Source organism: Schistocerca cancellata, chromosome 3, assembly GCF_023864275.1.
Source record: "Schistocerca cancellata isolate TAMUIC-IGC-003103 chromosome 3, iqSchCanc2.1, whole genome shotgun sequence".
Lineage (NCBI taxonomy): Eukaryota > Metazoa > Arthropoda > Insecta > Orthoptera > Acrididae > Schistocerca > Schistocerca cancellata.
In genome coordinates this window covers 186,602,189-186,623,139 of record NC_064628.1, presented here as the reverse complement: position 1 = coordinate 186,623,139, position 20,951 = coordinate 186,602,189, and the positions used below count along the sequence as shown (strand labels likewise).

General features: G+C 39.5%; 1 protein-coding gene across 1 annotated transcript in view; it reads left to right on the top strand.

Annotated features, from left to right (window-relative positions):
• The window catches only part of LOC126176191 (solute carrier family 22 member 7-like), a 135,601-nt gene extending 135,280 nt beyond the window's left edge, over positions 1-321 (top strand). The window contains exon 8 of the mRNA XM_049923335.1: positions 109-321. Coding sequence (XP_049779292.1) covers positions 109-321 — 213 coding nt within the window. The remainder of the gene's footprint in view (positions 1-108) is intronic.
• The last annotated feature ends 20,630 nt before the right edge of the window (positions 322-20,951 follow it).

Below are 20,951 nucleotides of genomic sequence, written 5' to 3'. Positions count from 1 at the left end.
CATAAACTTTGAAATTTTACTGATAATAATTTGGTTCAAATCTATGAGCATACTATGGTTTCGCCAACCACAAATTCAACATGAGCAGTAGTAACGAATTTGTTGCAGGCTGGATCTGTAGATGAACGGCTGCCATTTGCCATCCTCTCGGCACTCAATGTACTGGCGGCTGTTTCCGTGTCATTCTTGCCAGAATCAGCTCTGCAAAGGCTGCCGGAGACTCTGAAGGATGCTGCAGTCTTTGGACGAGGTCGTCGGTACTGGAGCTGGAAGCCTAAGCCACCACCGATTTCTACAACGGAGCAACATGTTCTCACATGATTCTCTCATGGTATAGTGCCCACACCTCTTGTAATATCTGTATCAGAAAACGAATGAAAATGTTGCTAAAAATGAACTCAATGGGTCCCTTACTAGCAAAAACTCACATTCGCTACAATTTTTACCTTATCTGATGACAATATGCGCCACAGGGAACTTGTAGAGCTCGCGTAATGCAACCTGGCTCCACGTAGAAACGATTTCTCGTTCTCAGTGCTGGGCGAGTCCATCTCTGTGTTTGAAAGGGCGGCCACCTCGGTTTTCTGTCGGCTACTGAGCTGTGCGCTTCGTCTGTTGTGTAGGAAACATTATCTCCTCGCTGCCACTACACTGAGCGAATGGAGATGCATGCACAGTGGCTACACTACAACCTTTTTCAAATGATTTTAATGGAACTACTCGCTAAAAATATTTGATTCTCCTTATCTCTTATCCTCATTCGTCAGCTGCATGGTGAACTACTTATCATTTCGTCAATGGTTATCATTGTTGTGATATTTCTATTTTAAGCAAGTTACTGTGTGAAATTCGAATGGTTTGCACTGAAAACTAGAGTTCGCTATGATTTTGCGTTTGCTGGTCATACATTTCTTTGTAGATGACATATTGAATCTTAGCTTAATCATGAGACGAGATCTATATCTATCTCCAATCTCGAGAAAATGGATTGTATATAGTGCACACACTTTCGGTCGCATGTGCAAATGGTAGAGGCTAAATGTAATGTTCGTAACATTCCTCGTAACTCGTAAATGGTTTAAGATATCAAAATAAGCATTTAGCAAATAATAGCAAGCAAAGTGGAGAGTATTTTGCCATATAGTTAACGAGCAAATACTTTTTATCTGCTGTGATACAGAGTACCAACAGATTTATCCAATGAAATAGTGTAATTATTTTAAGGCCTGTCGACAATTGGCAAAATAAGTAATAGTATGGGTTTCGAATAACAGAAATTTAGGAAACACATGTTAAATTTTATACCAAGCACGAGCTTTTCATATGTTATTGACCTGAATTGTCCTCTATTTTTTCTTTAATAATAGAGTGTTTCGAAATGTGTTGCAATTGCAACTGCCTTTGCCTGTTACTCATGTGAAATTGTGTAAGCCTCGCTCTATAATTTTTGCAAAAGAAGATAATTTTAGTATGTAAAAGAAGATAATTTTAGTATGTAAGAAGAAAAAGAAAGAAAAGTTTACTAGTCAGTCGAGAATTTCAGTGTAATCCTATAACACATTGTGTTTTAAATAATAAACGTTTGACTGCTCGAATTACTCGCATAACCCGGTTCATACGGTCGTTTGCAGACTAGCTAATTGTAGCACTGAAGCTTTGCTTGAAGGACACTGCTGCAGTACTACACCTCCCTTACTGCGGTATCCTGTCGGCAAGGAGCCCTTGTTCCTTGCCCTACCGCGACATCTGCACAGCTATAGGCCAAGTAATATTGTACGCACACTACCTATCACATCCCTGAACGTGATGTAAACACAACAAGACAGATTATATATTTAACAGAACGTAAGTTGGCACACTATTGTAGAAGCACCGAGATGGAATACTGTTGCAAAAGTAAAAAATAAAAAAAAATAAACTTTTGCATTGTTAAAACATAGTTAATCGACTTCAACAGTGCAAAACGCTTTTTTCGCAATTTCTTCGGTAATTTCGCTGTATATTTCTCTTCTATGTGGTAGTTAAACCTTCTCAAGTACCACTGATCAGTGGCTGTAACATCAGCGTTACGTTGGGTCTCATCAGTCATTGTTTATTGCTGTCTTAAGAGTCAGATGTACTGCTAGAGAGTGTTTTAAGAAAGACAAAGAAAATGACCGCAGTCTTCCACAAATGCCTGACCGACTAAGGTTGATATAGTGGCAATAAGTGATGATTTCTTTTTCTCTAGAAAGGAATTCATTGACAGCTTCGTATACAGGATAAAACACAAAAAGCTGCATATGTGAACTGTTTACGTTCAGCAAGAAAGTGTAACTAACATAGTTTAAAAGAAGTGAGTTTTTAAATTTCCTTACCATGACGAGGAGCTGACAATGCCAATGTAACCATGTGTCATATGCCTTTCTCTTACTGAAAATAGACACAACTCTACCTTCCTTAGCAATCCACTTTAATAATAATAGCTCTGAAGTGAATTAACACGACTGGCCAATACCACTTTGTGCAAAGGAATCTCTCCAAATCTTAAGGAATCTTAAGAGTTAGATGTACTACCAGAGATTGTTTTAAGAAAGATAAAGAAAATGTCCGCACTCTTACACAAATGCGTGACCGACCAAGCTTGATATAGTGGCAAATGGGCAAGATTCGCATTTGAGGGACCTGGGTCCAAACCCCCAGCCAGCCGTCAAATTTGGGCTTTCCATGGTTTTCTCTACAATTATAAACAAATGTTGTGACGATTCAATGAAATGACTATGGGCATTCCCTTCTATTCCAATAAAAAAACTTCGTTTTTAATGAGCTTAACTGTCGAGCGGACGTAAAACCTACTAGGTATGTATGCACTGGATAGTTCTTTTTATATTCTATTACAGTTTTTAACAAGTCAAATGCGAAAAATTAGCTCTCAGCATTAAACAGAGCATTTTTTACACTTTAAAATGACGCTGTATCCTTAAGGGAACCGGGTGGGATACAAAAGCTTGCATTTGCAGTTCCTAACATAAACCGTTATACCACTTAATTATCTCAGTGCATTTTAATTAATATTTTACTATACATGGTCTATATCTTAAGAAACACTGGTGTAAATTTTTTTGGTTCCAGAGTTTGAAATTCAAAATATAAAAAATAATTAGTTAATAAATATTGAATATACGAATCTATTTCTCTTTAGGTACCATTTTCTCAAAAATTATAAAAGTTATTTATCTGAAACTTTGCATGTGATTTTCATGGTACAATTACTTGAAAATATTCTACTGTTTCTGTTTCACAAAGCCTTATAATACATAGACTATGAACTCCGGTATTAGATATTAGAATACGCATTATGGCGAATAGGATGATTTCTAAGCGATAAAGTGTCTTACTAACTTCTTGAATTCACGTTAAAGCACTTGGGCTTAAAGCTTTCGGACAGAAATCCTTTTTCTTTTTTTGGAGATATTATGAATTTGAATAATTCTATAAATTAAAACCACCTCGTTCGCAAATGAAACAATTTTTTAAGGCTTTAATCATGGAGTCATGGAGTTAATAAATTTAAACAGACGTAAGAAGTAGATTTATCCCCAAAATGCATTCCAAGCCACTAGAGGGGGAGGGGGGGGTTGAGAAGGGAGAGGAGGAGAGGAAGTAGAAGCCCAAATGACTAGGTGCTAGATGCTGAGCACTGACAACTAATAGGTTCGCGTTACATGTCCATTGCTATGGCATAAATTTCAGTCAATAACACATTGTAGAACCAATCACGTTCAAGTATGGTTCTCGTTTGTAGTGAAGAATGTGAAGGTAAATTAAGGTTGATGTACAACACAATAAGTAGAAGAAGAATGGCCACTAGCGTTCGTTGAGGGAGGTCGCAGTCGAAAACAGAAGATAGTCGAAGCGTTCCGAATGGGGCCGCCGTGCAATGCCGGTTCGAGAAGATCTTACAGCCCCGTGCAATAATTTCGAGCATCCCTTTCCTCTCCTCACACACACCCACACACAGACACAGTTTTACAGTATTTGATTCACATTACCATTCCTCACAGATTTCTTACTTTCACATATCCCATTGTCTACACTGATGGTTTTTTATGTGAATACGTCCCAGTATATGACACAGAAGTGAAATGTTCGTAGTGTTCCGCATTTCGAATTACTCAGAATTATTATGAGCACCAAGATAAGGCAATATCATCTTAGAAGTCGATTTGCACAGGGAAGAGGATGGTGTTTGGTGGCAAACTTAATCGTCTCATTGCTCCTGAAAGCACCATGCAACGGGAACCGTGCATCATTAACCATGGACCAAGAGCCGACATATCCATTTAGTAGTATCTGTTATAGTACAATTATGAAATTTTTAACTGTTTGAGAAAGGAAGAGCTGTAGTTATACATAACATATTATGAAATATCTCGTGTTTGTCTGGGAATTTTAATAATCGTGATCTGACTTATTAATCCAAGTGGAAAATCGACAATGATCTTATTAAATAGACATAGTACATCAAATTTAATACAACGTAAACAAACACTAATTCGTTTTAGTGTCATACTGCATCTAAGCTGGTAATGAACACGTGGAAAGCAAAGTTTTTATGTCTTTTTATGTTATTATCATCTGTATTTACTTACATAAGCACGGTTTCTTATTTCGTGGATTTTTCGTTTCAAAATATTTGACCATGGGTGGAAGATGTTGCAGCCGTCGTCGGCAAGTGAGGAATGGGAATTGATTTCATGGGTTGGGGGAGGGGGTGGGGGGGGAGGGGGAGCTGCACGTCAGGCCAGCTGGAGGAAGCAAACAAAGAACTCTTAAGGTTTAGGGAACGGGGCAGAAGGAAGGTGGTTGGGGACTGGCAGCCAGCACAAAGATGTGGAGGAAGAGGACAAGATCTGAGAGTTTCGTGGTGCACACAGAAGATAGACTTCAGCAGCTGCCAGGGTTAAGTGGAGTGATGTTTCAAGAAGAAGCAGGTGTAAGTAACAGGCAAAAAAAGACAGATATCTCCACCAGTGATCAGACTGACTTTGGTCATGTTGCGCTTGTGCCACTTGGGGGTACTGCCACATAGAGCTTCACAAGGCAGAGCCTACGCCAGAGCAGGACTGGTAAGAGGAGATTTACTGAACTAATTCCTAGAAAACTCGCGTACACTGCACTAAGTAGCCGTTGCGACCCAGCATTGAATACGTCCGGCGGAATAATGACGAGAACTGGTGTGCTGGCCAGCCTGGATGTGCTTTTAGGTGGTTTTCCACATCAGACTGGTAGAAAACTGGGCGGCTACTCACACCTCGCCTCACTTACACGATTTTGCAATCATGGCGATAACGTTTCCAAATATTCATAACAAGGACAACACGAGACGGAAAAGATGGAGTACACATCCCAGGGCGGGATGGGCGTGGTCTGGGTAGATGGATCAGGTGACGAAGGCAAAAGCCTCTGGTCACCGAGTACCACTGCCATTCCCATATTCATATTAACATGCCTACCCTGTGAAGATACGAGATGAAGGACACACCGGGTAAGAAAAGGAATAGTAGGCTTCACGTATGGCCCTCCTTACATATGAATTACTGAAATTAACTTTTATCAGATAGTTCCACTGCCACTCTTTTGTAGCGAGTGTGTGGTAGTATATTCCGCCACATTCTCAGGATGTTCCCATTACACTAGGAAGTCTTTGTCGTCTTCCACTACGTTGCAAATAAGTTTCTGAGGGGGCAACCACAGGTCAGAGAGATTATAAATAATGATAAAAGTACTCAACAGTCAATAACCATTCAAACTGTCACAAAAATTGTAACCCTTAAATGGTCAAGAATGATTGTGTGTTGCCAAAAGCCTCAAAGCTGTATGAAAGCGCTTCATTTACAACTGCCGGTTTCACGCCAGCACAGGCACATCTTCAGGTTTATAATGGTTAGTTTTCCATAATGTAGATGGACAATTATGGAGTCCCAGCTTTCGGGAAGTTTACACGTTAAAAGTCCAATCGCAATGGTTGGTTGTCATAACAAAATTGAGTACACCCAAAAGCATGACTGCTGAATGAATCGGGCCGGATAAAACCCCTTAGGATAATATTATAATATCTGGTAGACACCAGCTGCATAAAAACAATGAAGTGGAACTGAAAAACCCGTGTAATATGCATACCTCCGCCGTATCTCTAAGAACCCGATGTGGTGTAAGCACCCGGTGGAGGCTCACAGTACAGTTGGTTTTACTTCATTGGCTTTATGCTGGTGGTGTCTACAGAATCTTATAATATATCCTACATGGTGTTTCCGGCCTAGTTCATTCAGCAGTCATGCTTTGTAATTCTGACAAGCATCTTTCGCTGTATTCAGTTTTATTATGACAATCCACCATTGTGGTTCGATATCCCAAAAGCTGGTACTCCGTAAATGTCCATCTGTTATGGAAAGATCGCGAGGCGAGACTTTCTGTGGCTCCAGAAGAACAGGTTGTAACTCCTTTTGAATACGAGGCTAGACGTAACTTTGATCGAGTGCGTCATGCATTATCTCGCTCCTAAGAACCCTTCACTCAGAGTCTTAAAGTAACTTCTCTTCAACGTACCATCACAGAAGCAGAAATTCTGACAGGAATTGGCGCATACCCCAATTCTTGCATACTGCTAACAGTTTACCAATTCACCTTAAACGTGTACAGTTCTCAGTTAGTTTATGTTATGCCATGACCACAAAGGAAGCATAATGCTAAAAGCTGCATTTGCAGTCGTTGACTTTAGTGTCAGTTGCATTTCGCACGGCGAACTCTGTGTGGCTCACTCCAATTTTAGTGACGCAAACAAGCTCTTCATTCATTCCACAATCATACTACTTTACTGTACACAAAGAAACTTTGTAAGTGAAAAATAAATTCGACCCATACGAAGTGTCCGCCACACTTATAAATAAATACCAGGGCAACTCCGAATTTCTCGGCTAGTATACAATAACAAAGACTGAACTACAGATGTTATGGCATCATATTCTCAAGATGGCAAAGCTAACATTGTGAAACAGAAGTGCCGGTCTTCAGCAGTGCTTAAAAGATACTAACATAGTCAGAAGTAAGGTGGGTGTAGGAAGAAAACAGAAGAAAATAAAATAACTGAAATAGCCCCAGTAGCGGATATGAGTGAGTGGAAACTGGAAACGAAATCTCATATGGCAGATGATTCATATATGATAAATTAACGTGGATTGATTAAAGTATAAAGTGAAACAATTAATCAGTGACCTCCATGACTCCTCATACATGAAAATCAAACAGAAATCAAACTGTTTGCTATTGCCAATAATTATTTACTTTTCTTCAACCCATAATCTGCTTACCTGACAGTGTATGAACCTACTTTGGAGTTTTCTGCCCACTTCTCTTTCCATGAGATTTCAAGACACACAAATGAATTCACTTTTTCCATTTCTATTACCGAGAGTACCATTTCAAAAAAGTTCTAGACCAATTTACTTCAATTCTTTTCACAATGTTCTAACGAACATATGGATCGTCATAAACTATATGTGTTAACAAATTTACACCGGTTTTCTGTCAAAATGACTGCGAGAAAGAGAAAGCTGTACTATGCTGTGAAAATATTTGGATTCATTTTCTTTCTTGCAGTCGATTTCAGCTATAATACCATTAGACCAATCGTTTCTCAAGTATATTTTCTTCCTCCTTGGACATAATTTCAAACAAAAATTGTATTCACAACACAGAGACTTTTTGTTTTCTATCTTACGGTCGGTTTTACAGAAAACATGGAAGGTATATTTTGGCTAGTCAGATAATGATTAGAATAGTGCTACGGAATCTGAATCCTCTAAATCTTTGTAATTCTACCCACTAGCAGATTAAGAATGTGCAAAGTAGTTTATGAAGGTATTATTCTCACAGATTCAGCAGCTGTAGGGGTTTCTCTCACATCTTATATACCAATGATCCCAGTCAATTTACCTATTCATTTTAACCGACTTACACACCGAATCAAGGTTTACTTTGCAATAACAATAAACAAGGCACAATTTTATGGGTAGTGTAACAACAACGACGCTGTACTATTGTACATAAAAGTAATTTTTTCCATCTGATTTTTCGATAAACTTGTGTAATTGATGTTCTGATTTCAATTTTTTTGTTTCACGTCATTGTGTTAAGGAAACTGTAAATAAGTTTCAATGTGTGATGTCAAATGTCAAGTAATATTGTAAATGAATTGAAATGTAACAAATGTTGAGACTGTTGTAAGATGTTTAAAATTGTAACTGTGCGTCTGGTCCATACGTAGGCAATGTGTTAGGATATGTAGAATGCAAAACCTCGGGTGAATACCCTGTGTAAGTGAGCGGTAAAGAGGTGGATGGCAGGCGAGCGCGGAAAAATGTGCGCGGGCACTGCACGGCACAACGGGCATAGTTGTTGTTGGAGTTTGGCATTGGTTTGAGCAACACCTTCTGGAGCGAGGAGGCTCTCCTGGAAGACATAGCTTCACTGAGCCTCGAGTATGCTGTTCCAACGCCCACACAGCATGGCAAAATTCCATAGGCACTAAATGGAAAAGTATTGCGACGCTAAGAAGAATTAAAGTGCCGATACATCAAGAGCCATAGCTGTGGTTGTATGTGTGCTCTGTGCCTCGCCGCCCGCCAACCGCCGCATCGATACTAGCAGGTTGAAACTTTTAGTACTGTATTCGTGTGGATCAGAGAGTGAACTGTGTTTGTTTGGTGCAATAATAACTTAAATTTTACCAGAACGTATCCATCATTTAATTATCCTCACAACTAACCTAGACAGGGTCCTTTCCAAATGTTGTGCAATCCGAGTGTCCCGAAATGAAAATTAAAATTTGTGTTAATAACAATTATTTGCTATGTTAGAATGGTGTTTAAAGAAATGTTTTGTTAATGAACCAGTAAATGAATAACGAAGGTGTAACGAAGTTGAAAGATAACTTTAGTATTGATATAGTAATGAAATTTATTATTTCGAGACAGATTTAAAGGCATTTAAATGAGCTGTAAATAAGATGAAAAGAGTAGTAACTTATATACTAGAAATCTTGAATGAATATTAATTCAGGAATCTTTTTTTTTAAGTACAGCGATCATAACAGTTTCGGGGTCCCCCCTTCATCCATTTGAATTCTGAAGTGTTCTAAATTGGCTTGACCAGCAAAAGTTAAGGGCAATATAAAAGTCAAAATTTATCAGTGTTTTATCTTTATCAAAATTGACATTTTGTGTATGGCACGAAAGTGCAATTTCTAGGGTAACCTATGCCCGATTTTAATCAGATTAATAGACAGTTTAAAGTTTTGTAGCAAACATTATAGTGTAGTGTTATGTATTCATGATTTTCCACATCAGTACAGAATGTGAAACTATCAGTTCAATAGATTTTCTGGTTCTAAAATTCTACTATATTATGCAGTGTTACAACTTGTTGTTTAGCATGAATATATATCAACTTGTACAGGGAAGAAACTCAGTTAATGCCAAATTAGGCTGGCGACCGTATTATTATGTAATTGGTAGCATCTTCTGGGTTGCCTTTCCATCCTGACGTGTAACTGCATTTCGAACTTACCTGACGGATCATTGTTATTACAGATTGGATGTAAGTCTGATTTGCCACCATTCAGGTACACGAAGTCGATATCTATACGTAAATCCTTTCTTATACGGTGAATCGCGCTCACTTACCATAGCACAGGCTTTAACGAGTACTGTGTCGCGGAGGTTACAGTAGGGGTAGGAGGGCAGAGACGTTGGAAGGAGACATACATAGGGAGGAGGAGGAGATGGACAGAGAGATTGGGGAGGGCAGGGAGAAGCGATGGGCGGAGAGAGGGGAGAGGAGGTAGGAATTTGGGATGTAAGTACTATTTCTATCATATTTATGAACTGCAAAGAATTGTCGGGTTTACTATTTTGCTATAACTACAATAAATTGCTGATGGTGAGTAGTAAAATATGTTTCACTTATAGCTGCTAAGCCTTGAGTGTGTAGGCACAATAATTATAGACGAAATGTTATGGAACTTTCAAAGTAAAAGGTTTTATGTTATTCTAAAATCAGCTGTATTCACACAATATTTGTTTCTAACTGTAACAAAATGTATGCTATACTGTATCTGTGGTATGATCTTCCATAGACTATTGATAGACCAGTGTAGCTTATTGAGTTTATATTCGAAAATAGGACTTTTAGTGGAGTACATAGGTATTGGGGCTAGAAGAGTTTGATCTCAATGGGGTTGGGAGGAGGCCTAGTCTAATTTAATGACTCAAGTAAACAAATCGCTCACTTGGGTTCTTGGGTTGTTTACTTAGAGCACAATTAATAGCCCGTAACAATCATTTTAATTAGCATAATTTATGATACAGGGTATCCACCCCGGGGTACCCTTGCTCTCATGTTTGTAAAGGTGTTAACTGTCATATGCTGTCAGCCAAATGAGGTAACTGTCATTTTAATGCTCATGGTTAATGTTTAATATTGATTACCATACTTTATGATCCAAACAATGGCGGCTTCTCCATGCCCACCGTTGTATTCTGTTTCTACTTCTCCTCTGCAACCAGTACCCCGACCATAATGACACTCTGGGTAAGTAGAAACCAGAGATGGGACTTCGCACACAACAGTATTATCTGCAAGCACGCTGCCTGCTATGGCTGTTCACGATTTTGGGGTTCCATTTTCCCCATTTCCAGCACAATAGAGCGCCCAAGGGTATTCTCTGCAATGAATGACAGCCATCAAGGTGCATGCCATGTATCTACACCAACGTATGACACTGTTTACGGTTTTGGGGTAATTCATTATTGTTTTATCGATTTTCTCACACTTTTCAAGAAGATACATCTACATCTGTATCTACATGACTACTCTCTAATTCACAGTTAAGTGCCAGGCAGAGGGTTCATCGAACCCCTTCAAACTAGTTCTCTGACGTTACAGCCGGCCGGAGTGGCCGTGCGGTTCTAGGCGCTACAGTCTGGAATCAAGCGACCGCTACGGTTCAGGTTCGAATCCTGCCTCGGGCATGGATGTGTGTGATGTCCTTAGGTTAGTTAGGTGTAATTAGTTCTACGTTCTAGGCGACTGATGACCTCAGAAGTTAAGTCGCATAGTACTCAGTGCCATTTTTTGACGTTACACTCTCAAACAGAGCGCGGGAAAAGCGAACACAAATATTTCCTTGCAGGTTCTGATTTTTTTAAATTTAATTATGATGATCATACCTTCCTACGTGAGTGGGCACCAAGAAAATATTTGCACACGCTGAGGAGAAAGTTCGTGACCGAAACTTCATGACAAGATCCTGACGCAACTAAAAACAACATTGAAACTTCTAAAAACAACATTGTTTTAATGATTGCAACCCCAATGCGCATATCATATCCGTGGTACTCTCTCCCCTATTTCACTATAATACAAAACGAGCTGCCCCTCTTTCATCTTTTGCGATGGCCTCCGTCAATCTTATGTGATGCGGATCCTACATCGTACAGCAATACTCTAGATGAGGGCGAACAACCATAGTGTAAGTAGTCTCTTTAGCAGACCTGTTGCATCTTCTAAGTGTTGTCCCAATAAATCGGAGCATTTGGTTTGCTTTCCCTGTGACACTGTCTATGTGATCGTTCCAGTTAAAGTTATTCGTATCTGTAATCTCTAAGTATTCACTTAAATTTACAGCTTTTATCCCGTAACCGAAATTTTGCGGATTTCTTTTAGTAGTGTGGATGACTACACACTGTTCATTGTTTAGAGTCAATTGCCACTTTTAGCACAATACATATGTCTTGTCTAAATCTTTCTGTAATTTGTTTTGATCATCTGATGACTTTATAACACGATAAAAGACAATAGCATCTCTAAATATTCTAAAATGGCTGTTCAGTTTGTCTCCTACGACGTTTATGTAGATCAGGAAGAGCAGAGGGCCTATATTTGGGAAAACGCGAGGTATCACTTCTGTTTTACTCGATGATTTTGCCTTGATTATTACGTATCGTAGTCTCTCTGACAGGAAATCATGAATCCAGTCATACAACTGAAACAATACTCTATAGGCACGCAATTTGATTTTAAGTCGTTTGCGAGGAATGGTGTCGAAAGCCTTCTGGAAATCTAAACATCCTGCCAGTCATCGAAGATACAAACTTACATAATAGGTTCTCAGATATGTGAGTGGGTCGAAGACAAGTAATAGAACCCAGTATGTTGCCCTCAATGGCGAGTGTTCATCGCAGACAAGTGTATCGTCAGGAATGCACCAGTATAGTGACAGGATCGCTGTTATTTTCTATATACTTAAATAATATGGTGGACAAAGTTCGCAGGAATTTGGTGTTGTTTGCTTACGATGCTGTGGTGTGCGAAATGGTGTCGTCATTGAGTGACTGTAGTGTGATACAAGATGACTTAAACAAAATTTCTAGTTGGTGTGATGGATGTTAGCTGGCTCTAAGTGTAGAAAAATCTAATTTAATGAGGGTGGAGGAAAGGGGACGTTCTTTTCGAAGAACACTACTAGGAACCGGCATTCGAAGCTTGCTGCAAAACGAGCCTACTTCCGCCAACATTTACCTCGCGTAAGGACCACAAGTATCAGAAACGAGAAATTAGGGCTCATGTAGATAGTTGTTTTTCGCTTGCGTAATTTGCGAGTGGAAGGGAAAGGAAATGCCTAATAGTCTGACAGGGTACTCTCCACCATGCATCGTACGATATCTTGAGGAATATATATGTAGATATAGATATAAGACATGTGTCAGCACAGTCTGTGCTGTCATCAGTTTTGATATACTCGTGTTTATTTTCAAGTCTGAAAATTATTATGCTGCTGTAACATTTTATTTTCATTCTGATTTGCGTTGGTCTGCAGATGTAATTGATGCACACATCATGTAAATGATGATCTGCATTTCACCTTTGAGGCAGATACAGATGAGGGACTTAATGGGACTCCATTATACACAAGAAAAACAACAAACACGAAATCATAATTTACAGGGAACTTACCACAACCAATACAATCATCCACAACCAATCTAATCATCCCATAACACATAAGAAATCTCGTTTCAAAAAAAAAAAATAGTTTTAAATGTGTGTGAAATCTTACGGGACTTAACTGCATAGGTCATCAGTCTCTAAGCTTACACACTACTTAACCTAAATTATCCTAAGGACAAACACACACACCTAAGCCCAAAGGAGTACTCGAACCTCCGCCGGGACCAGCCGCACAGTCCATGACTGCAGCGCCCCAGACCGCGCGGCTAATGCCGCGCGGTTCTCGTTTCAGACATTTGCTATACAGACTGAACATTTTAACACCCATGGACGAATGAGTACATGACAGAACTAAACACAACCAAGGAAATAGAGTTCGAGAACGTCAGTGATAAAAAGATGCGCGACCGCTACGGTCGCAGGTTCGAAACCTGCCTCGGGCTTGGATGTGTGTGATGTCCTCAGGTTGATTAGGTTTAAGTAGTTCTAAGTTCTAGGGGACTGATGACCTCAACAGTTAAGTCCCATAGCGCTCAGAGCCATTTTAAAAATTTGTTGATAAAAAGATGATAGACAAAATTAACAACAAAATACAGAAACAGACAACACGTAATCATAAAACACATCACACACAAATCAACTGACAATAAACAATAAGCTGCACATAATGATAGACAACAACCAAGTCACACACAAGATAGGAAATATACTAAACAGACAGGGACCCAACATTCTGTATAGTACAAATAATGCAATACAGAACAAATGGGAGACAAACGATTAATACTGACCTGCACTTGCTGTCGACCTACATATGCGAGACAAACATGCAAGAATTTCAGAACCAGACACAGAGTATCTAAAGGCACTAAAAACTAATACATCCATATCAACATTTGCACATACATAAACACCAATGATAGCACAGACTGTTGCAAAACATCTTTTACATATAAATGTACATATATATTCCCCAAGTCACCGTATGGTGCATGGTGAAGGTGTAAGACTACTAGTCGCTTCCTTTTCTTTTCCACTAACAGATGGCAGAGAATCGTTATGCAACAATTATAGAAAATGGTTTAAAACTCTTAAAACTAGCAATAGCCTGAATCAAATGTTAATAAAGGAGGAAAGTTATTATGTACATGGAGCAATAGCTGAAGGTAAAACATGATAATATATACGAGTATTATTACATATATACCTACTGCCACGACACATACAGTAAATTTCCTGAACAACACTAAATCGTTAGATAATCATGGGTCACACACCAACTAAATGCACAGTGGAACAAATGAACAGCAAACAGCCCAAATAGTACGCTAAATGTGTTGTGAGTAAATAAATAAAAAGACATGTGGAACTGAAAAACCTTCTCTTATAAAGAAAATAAAAGTAAAAAGCATCTTAATTATTGGGAATAAAGGCTAGAAGACCCAAAAATGATAAGCAATGAAACAAGTAAGTGGGTTTGAAAGAGAACAGAAAACCGTTCGTTTTATTTTTCAGGTACAGGCTGTAAGGAAATCTGTTGTAGTTACAAATCTGTCGACAAAAATGCAGCTTACTACATTATATAAAGTATGTAGAAAACTATGTAAATAATTATTATCCACACCAGTATTCTAGGGCTAGATTTCGCCAAAACGGAAAAATGAATTATTTTGTGTATGAGTTAGGTGAAATGTGCAGTTAACTACATACATAAATCAGTCTAAAACTGATGCCTAGTTATAGTTCCTTCATGTTTACATAAAGATCTTTCGGTTTAAATTCAAGTGTTACTGTACTGTAAAAATTTACAGACTGAAAAAGTAAATATATCTCACTGACGATAGCACAGACAGTGCTGAAACAAGTTTGGGGAAAGTAAAGATATCAACAGTGTCTTGCTGCAGGTGGAATATCTTACCAATTCGGCACAAGCTAAATTTATCAGCACATGGTGATAATATTTTTTATTTTCAGGTAAGGCCAATATCTTAGCTTGTGGTCACTAACACATGAAAAATTATAATAATGGTGATGACGATGAATGATTTAATTGGCTTAGGGGCTACTACCAGCTGAAAGAAAACAATGACTGATTTTCTTGGGTACATCTGAAAATTGTAATTTATAAATGATTTTAGTGACCATGTAAAAAAGAAAAATGATGTGAATTGTGAGCCGCGTGTTGGCTCTCAACATATATCGCGCTGTTAAGATTGTTCTGAGTCCTTCCATTACATCGTTAATTAATTCTTTCATATTTATCGTTATGCAGCGTACGATTCTGTTGAGATTCCCCTCTGGTGGCGTGTCTCGCCTTATCGAATTTCGAGTCGTTGCTTCTTGTTAGCCTTGTGTAAGGGAATAAGACCTTTGGGGGGATGGCCGGTTGGTTGCCTAGCGGTGACGAGTCGGTTGGTAGGTTTTCAACATCGGGAATTAGAGAATGTCGTACGAGGAGACCGCGGCGTGGAGAGTTGGCTGTTGTTCCGAGAAGCCGCGTGGTCTATCCTGGCGATGCGAGACGTGTGGGGCGAGTTGACGGGACAAGGCTGTAAGCTCTTTCTGTGAACACCCGCGGGCCACGGCGGTGGTTCCGAGTCACTACTTGGTGGGAGCGGCAACGCATGTCTTTAAATTGTCCGTCTGGAGGTGGGAATGATGGACTAGCAACTCGCCTAACCTGAGGAGTGGTATTTCGCCGCCGTGGGTGCAGAGAAGACGAGGGCTCCGTGACAGAGCGCGTGGCTGCGTGACTGTGCCCAGTTGGGTACGCTGGCAACGAGGACACGGTCAGGTGTGAGGAACCTTTGCATCGGAGTTCACCTGCTGTTTCACTGATAAACTGAAAGTTAAGTTGGTTAAAGGTTTAGATGTTAATTGAAGAATTTTGGTTTGTGCAATCAGCGTCTTATATGCCTTGTGGCCTCCTGCGTTCGGATTTCCTGTCCCTGTCGCCGGTGTAATTAGAGACAGTGATCTTTTGACTTCTTATTAGTACTGCCTGGGAGGAAATGTATTTTTGGGCAGGAATTATGGTTCCTGATTTGATTCCTCCTCCTCCCCTGACCTCGCGTGAGGTCGATGTGATTGCTGGATGTGAGGCGTTGTGGATCTGTTAGTCCGCTTCTAACCTGAGCATCCTTCATGAGACAATTGTGGCCGCCCTTACACCCGGTCGGTTAATTATTTCTATCCCAGGATATTTTAGTGGCAGGACATGGTGTTAAAGTTGGTAGTTATTATTGTTGTTGTTGTTGTTGTTGTGGTCTTCAGTCCTGAGACTGGTTTGATGCAGCTCTCCATGCTACTCTATCCTGTGCAAGCTTCTTCATCTGCCAGTACCTACTGCAACCTACATCCTTCTGAATCTGCTTAGTGTATTGATCTCTTGGTCTCCCTCTACGATTTTTACATTCCACGCTGCCCTCCAATGCTAAATTTGTGATCCCTCGATGCCTCAGAACATGTCCTACCAACCGATCCCTTCTTCTAGTCAAGTTGTGCCACAAACTTCTCTTCTCCCCAATCCTATTCAATACCTCCTCATTAGTTACGTGATCTACCCACCTTATCTTCAGCATTATTCTGTAGCACCACATTTCGAAAGCTTCTATTCTCTTCTTGTCCAAACTAGTTATGGTCCATGTTTCACTTCCATACATGGCTACACTCCATACAAATACTTTCAGAAACGACTTCCTGACACCTAAATCTATATTCGATGTTAACAAATTTCTCTTCTTGAGAAACGCTTTTCTTGCCATTGTCAGTCTACATTTTATATCCTCTCTACTTCGACCATCATCGGTTATTTTACTCCCTAAATAGCAAAACTCCTTTACTACTTTAAGTGTCTCAATTCCTAATCTAATTCCCTCAGCATCACCCGACTTAATTTGACTACATTCCATTATCCTCGTTTTGCTTTTGTTGATGTTCATCTTATATCCTCCTTTCAAGACACTGTCCATTCCGTTCAACTGCTCTTCCAAGTCCTTTGCTGTCTCTGACAGAATTACAATGTCATCGGCGAACCTCAAAGTTTTTACTTCTTCTCCATGAATTTTAATACCTACTCCGAATTTTTCTTTTGTTTCCTTTACTACTTGCTCAATATACAGATTGAATAACATCGGGGAGAGGCTACAACCCTGTCTCACTCCTTTCCCAACCACTGCTTCCCTTTCATGCCCCTCGACTCTTATAACTGCCATGTGGTTTCTGTACAAATTGTAAATAGCCTTTCGCTCCCTGTATTTTACCCCTGCCACCTTCAGAATTTGAAAGAGAGTATTCCAGTCAACATTGTCAAAAGCTTTCTCTAGGTACAAATGCTAGAAACGTAGGTTTGCCATTCCTTAATCTAGCTTCTAAGATAAGTCGTAGGGTCAGTATTGCCTCATGTGTTCCAATATTTCTACGGAATCCAAACTGATCTTCCCCGAGGTCGGCTTCTACCAGTTTTTCCATTCGTCTGTAAAGAATTCGCGTTAGTATTTTGCAGCTGTGACTTATTAAACTGATAGTTCGGTAACTTTCACATCTGTCAACACCTGCTTTCTTTGGGATTGGAATTATTATATTCTTCTTAAAGTCTGAGGGTATTTCGCCTGTCTCATACATCGTGCTCACCAGATGGTAGAGTTTTCTCATGACTGGCTCTCCTGAGGCCATCAGTAGTTCTAATGGAATGTTGTCTATTCCCGGGCCTTGTTTTGACTCAGGTCTTTCAGTGCTCTGTCAAACTCTTCACGCAGTATCTTATCTCCCATTTCATCTTCATCTACATCCTCTTCCATTCCCATAATATTGTCCTCAAGTACATCGCCCTTGTATAAACCCTCTATATACTCCTTCCACCTTTCTGCTTTCCCTTCCTTGCTTAGAACTGGGTTGCCATCTGAGCTCTTGATATTAATACAAGTGGTTCTCTTCTCTCCAAAGGTCTCTTTAATTTTCCTGTAGGCAGTATCTATCTTACCCCTAGTGAGACAAGCCTCTACATCTTTACATTTGTCCTCTAGCCATCCCTGCTTAGCCATTTTGCACTTCCTGTCGATTTCATTTTTGAGACGTTTATATTCCTTTTTGCCTGCTTCATTTACTGCATTTTTATATTTTCTCCTTTCATCAATTAAATTCAATATTTCTTCTGTTACCCAAGGATTTCTATTAGCCCTCGTCTTTTTACCTACTTGATCGTCTGCTGCCTTCACCACTTCATCCCTCAGAGCTACCCATTCTTCTTCTACTGTATTTCTTTCCCCCATTCCTGTCAATTGTTCCTTAATGCTCTCCCTGAAACTCTCTACAACCTCTGGTTCTTTCAGTTTATCCAGGTCCCATCTCCTTAAATTCCCACCTTTTTGCAGTTTCTTCAGTTTCAATCTGCAGTTCCTAACCAATAGATTGTGGTCAGAATCTACATCTGCCCCATGAAATGTCTTACAATTTAAAACCTGGTTCCTAAATCTCTGTCTTACCATTATATAATCTATCTGAAACCTGTCAGTATCTCCAGGCTTCTTCCATGTATACAGCCTCCTTTCATGATTCTTGAACCAAGTGTTAGCTATGATTAAGTTATGCTCTGTGCAAAATTCTACAAGGCGGCTTCCTCTTTCATTCCTTCCCCCCAATCCATATTCACCTACTATGTTTCCTTCTCTCCCTTTTCCTACTGACGAATTCCAGTCACCCATCACTATTAAATTTTCGTCTCCCTTCACTACCTGAATAATTTCTTTTATCTCGTCATACATTTCATCTATTTCTTCATCATCTGCAGAGCTAGTTGGCATATAAACTTGTACTACTGTAGTAGGCATGGGCTTTGTGTCTACCTTGGCCACAATAATGCGTTCACTATGCTGTTTGTAGTAGCTAACCCGCACTCCTATTTTTTATTCATTATTAAACCTACTCCTGCATTACCCCTATTTGATTTTGTATTTATAACCCTGTAATCACCTGACCAAAAGTCTTGTTCCTCCTGCCACCGAACTTCACTAATTCCTACTATATCTAACTTGAACCTATCCATCTCCCTTTTTAAATTTTCTAACCTACCTGCCCGATTATGTGATCTGACATTCCACGCTTCGATCCGTAGAACGCCAGTTTTCTTTCTCCTGATAACGACGTCCTCCTGAGTAGTCCCCGCCCGGAGATCCGAATGGGGGACTATTTTACCCCCGGAATATTTTACCCAAGAGGACGCCATCATCATTTAATCATACAGTAGAGCTGCATGTCCTCGGGAAAAATTACGGCTGTAGTTTCCCCTTGCTTTCAGCCGTTCGCAGTACCAGCACAGCAAGGCCGTTTTGGTTAATGTTACAAGGCCAGATCAGTCAATCATCCAGACTGTTGCCCCTGAAACTACTGAAAAGGCTGCTGCCCCTCTTCAGGAACCACATGTTTGTCTGGCCTCTCAACAGATACCCCTCCGTTGTGGTTGCACCTACGGTACGGCCATCTGTATCGCTGAGGCACGCGAGCCTCCCCACCAACGGCAAGGTCCATGGTTCATGGGGGGGAGGTGGTAGTTATTGTAAAATGTTAAATGGTTGTATTTTACTCTGATTGTTTTGGTCACTGTTTAAAAAGTTTAAGTTTGGCTTCATTGGTGGGTTTCTTAAAACTACATGGGTTTAAAATTGTTAGTGATTGTGAAAGGTGAATGACTGTATCTTTGCTTTTATTGTTTTAGTTAACTTGGCATCCTTTGAAAATGCTAGTTCTGCCTCCCTGTTAGCGAGTCCTTGTCATTTAATATCTTGTTGTGCCAAAATTTAAGAGAAGTGGCTCCCTACATATTCGGTAGCGAAATTGTATGCAAACGGGTGTTTTTGTTTCATTACTTGGAAAGTTTTAATTTTGTTGTTAAATGGTTTATCAAAGCCTGTTTTAAGTAAAATGGCTTGGCCGTTAACTGTAAAGTAAATTGTTTTGAAAAGGCACTCATGCTTGCTAGCTTTTTGGATCTGTTCCTGATCAAGTGGTAAAGAAATGACTTTTAATGGTTGAAGTAATCAATAAGGAAATTGTAAATTACAACTCGAAAGTAATCAACTAATTTAGGCCCCGTTCCTCAACTGGGGGTTTCCCTTCATTAATCGTAATACCCGTCTCAGTAAGCGATGTGAAAATGTAAACTTGAGGTTACTACTACGCGAAAAATATAAAAACATTACATGTGATTAGTAACTTATTTTGTGTGTATGCAAAATATGTAACCGATGTGACTACCTTAGCTTGGAGGCACTACCATCTGAAAATGTAATGGTTACATGTAATTTGTAACTGATTTTAGTGTATGTGTGAAAATGTAAAAACATTATACAGTTTAAACCTTGAATGTCCTTTGCCATGCATACGTTTTATCTAATAGGTTGTACTGTATGGTGTATGTAAATGTACTTGATAGGGATTGGCATTAACTGTGTGCAGTTAACCGAGTGTGCATTGATTTTCCTTTAAAATGCAATTCTTTTTATAGTTAGTCATATCTAGAGCATTTTTATTTGCTTGTTCTTTATAATTCCCTTCTGCAATATAAAAGCGTAATATGGTTGATGCCTCATTCAAGTAAGCTTTACAAAGAGAGAGAAAGAGGCAAATGAAATTTATTGGCCCCCTACTGTATTGTACATAATCATTTTAATGGTGTATCAGTACAATGAGCTGAAATTTACTGGTGGGCAGTAAGTTATTTCACATTAGCTTTTCTTAGTGATATCTGTATGCACAGAGTGAGTTAGTGAGTGGGGGAGTGAGTGAGTGGGGGAGTGAGTGGGGCCAATTACTGCTTACATGTTTTTCGAAATGGAAAGAAGAGGTAGGGGGTGTTTCTTGTGACGTCATTTTAACCTTGATTGGGCAAGACTGGTTACGTAAATGTG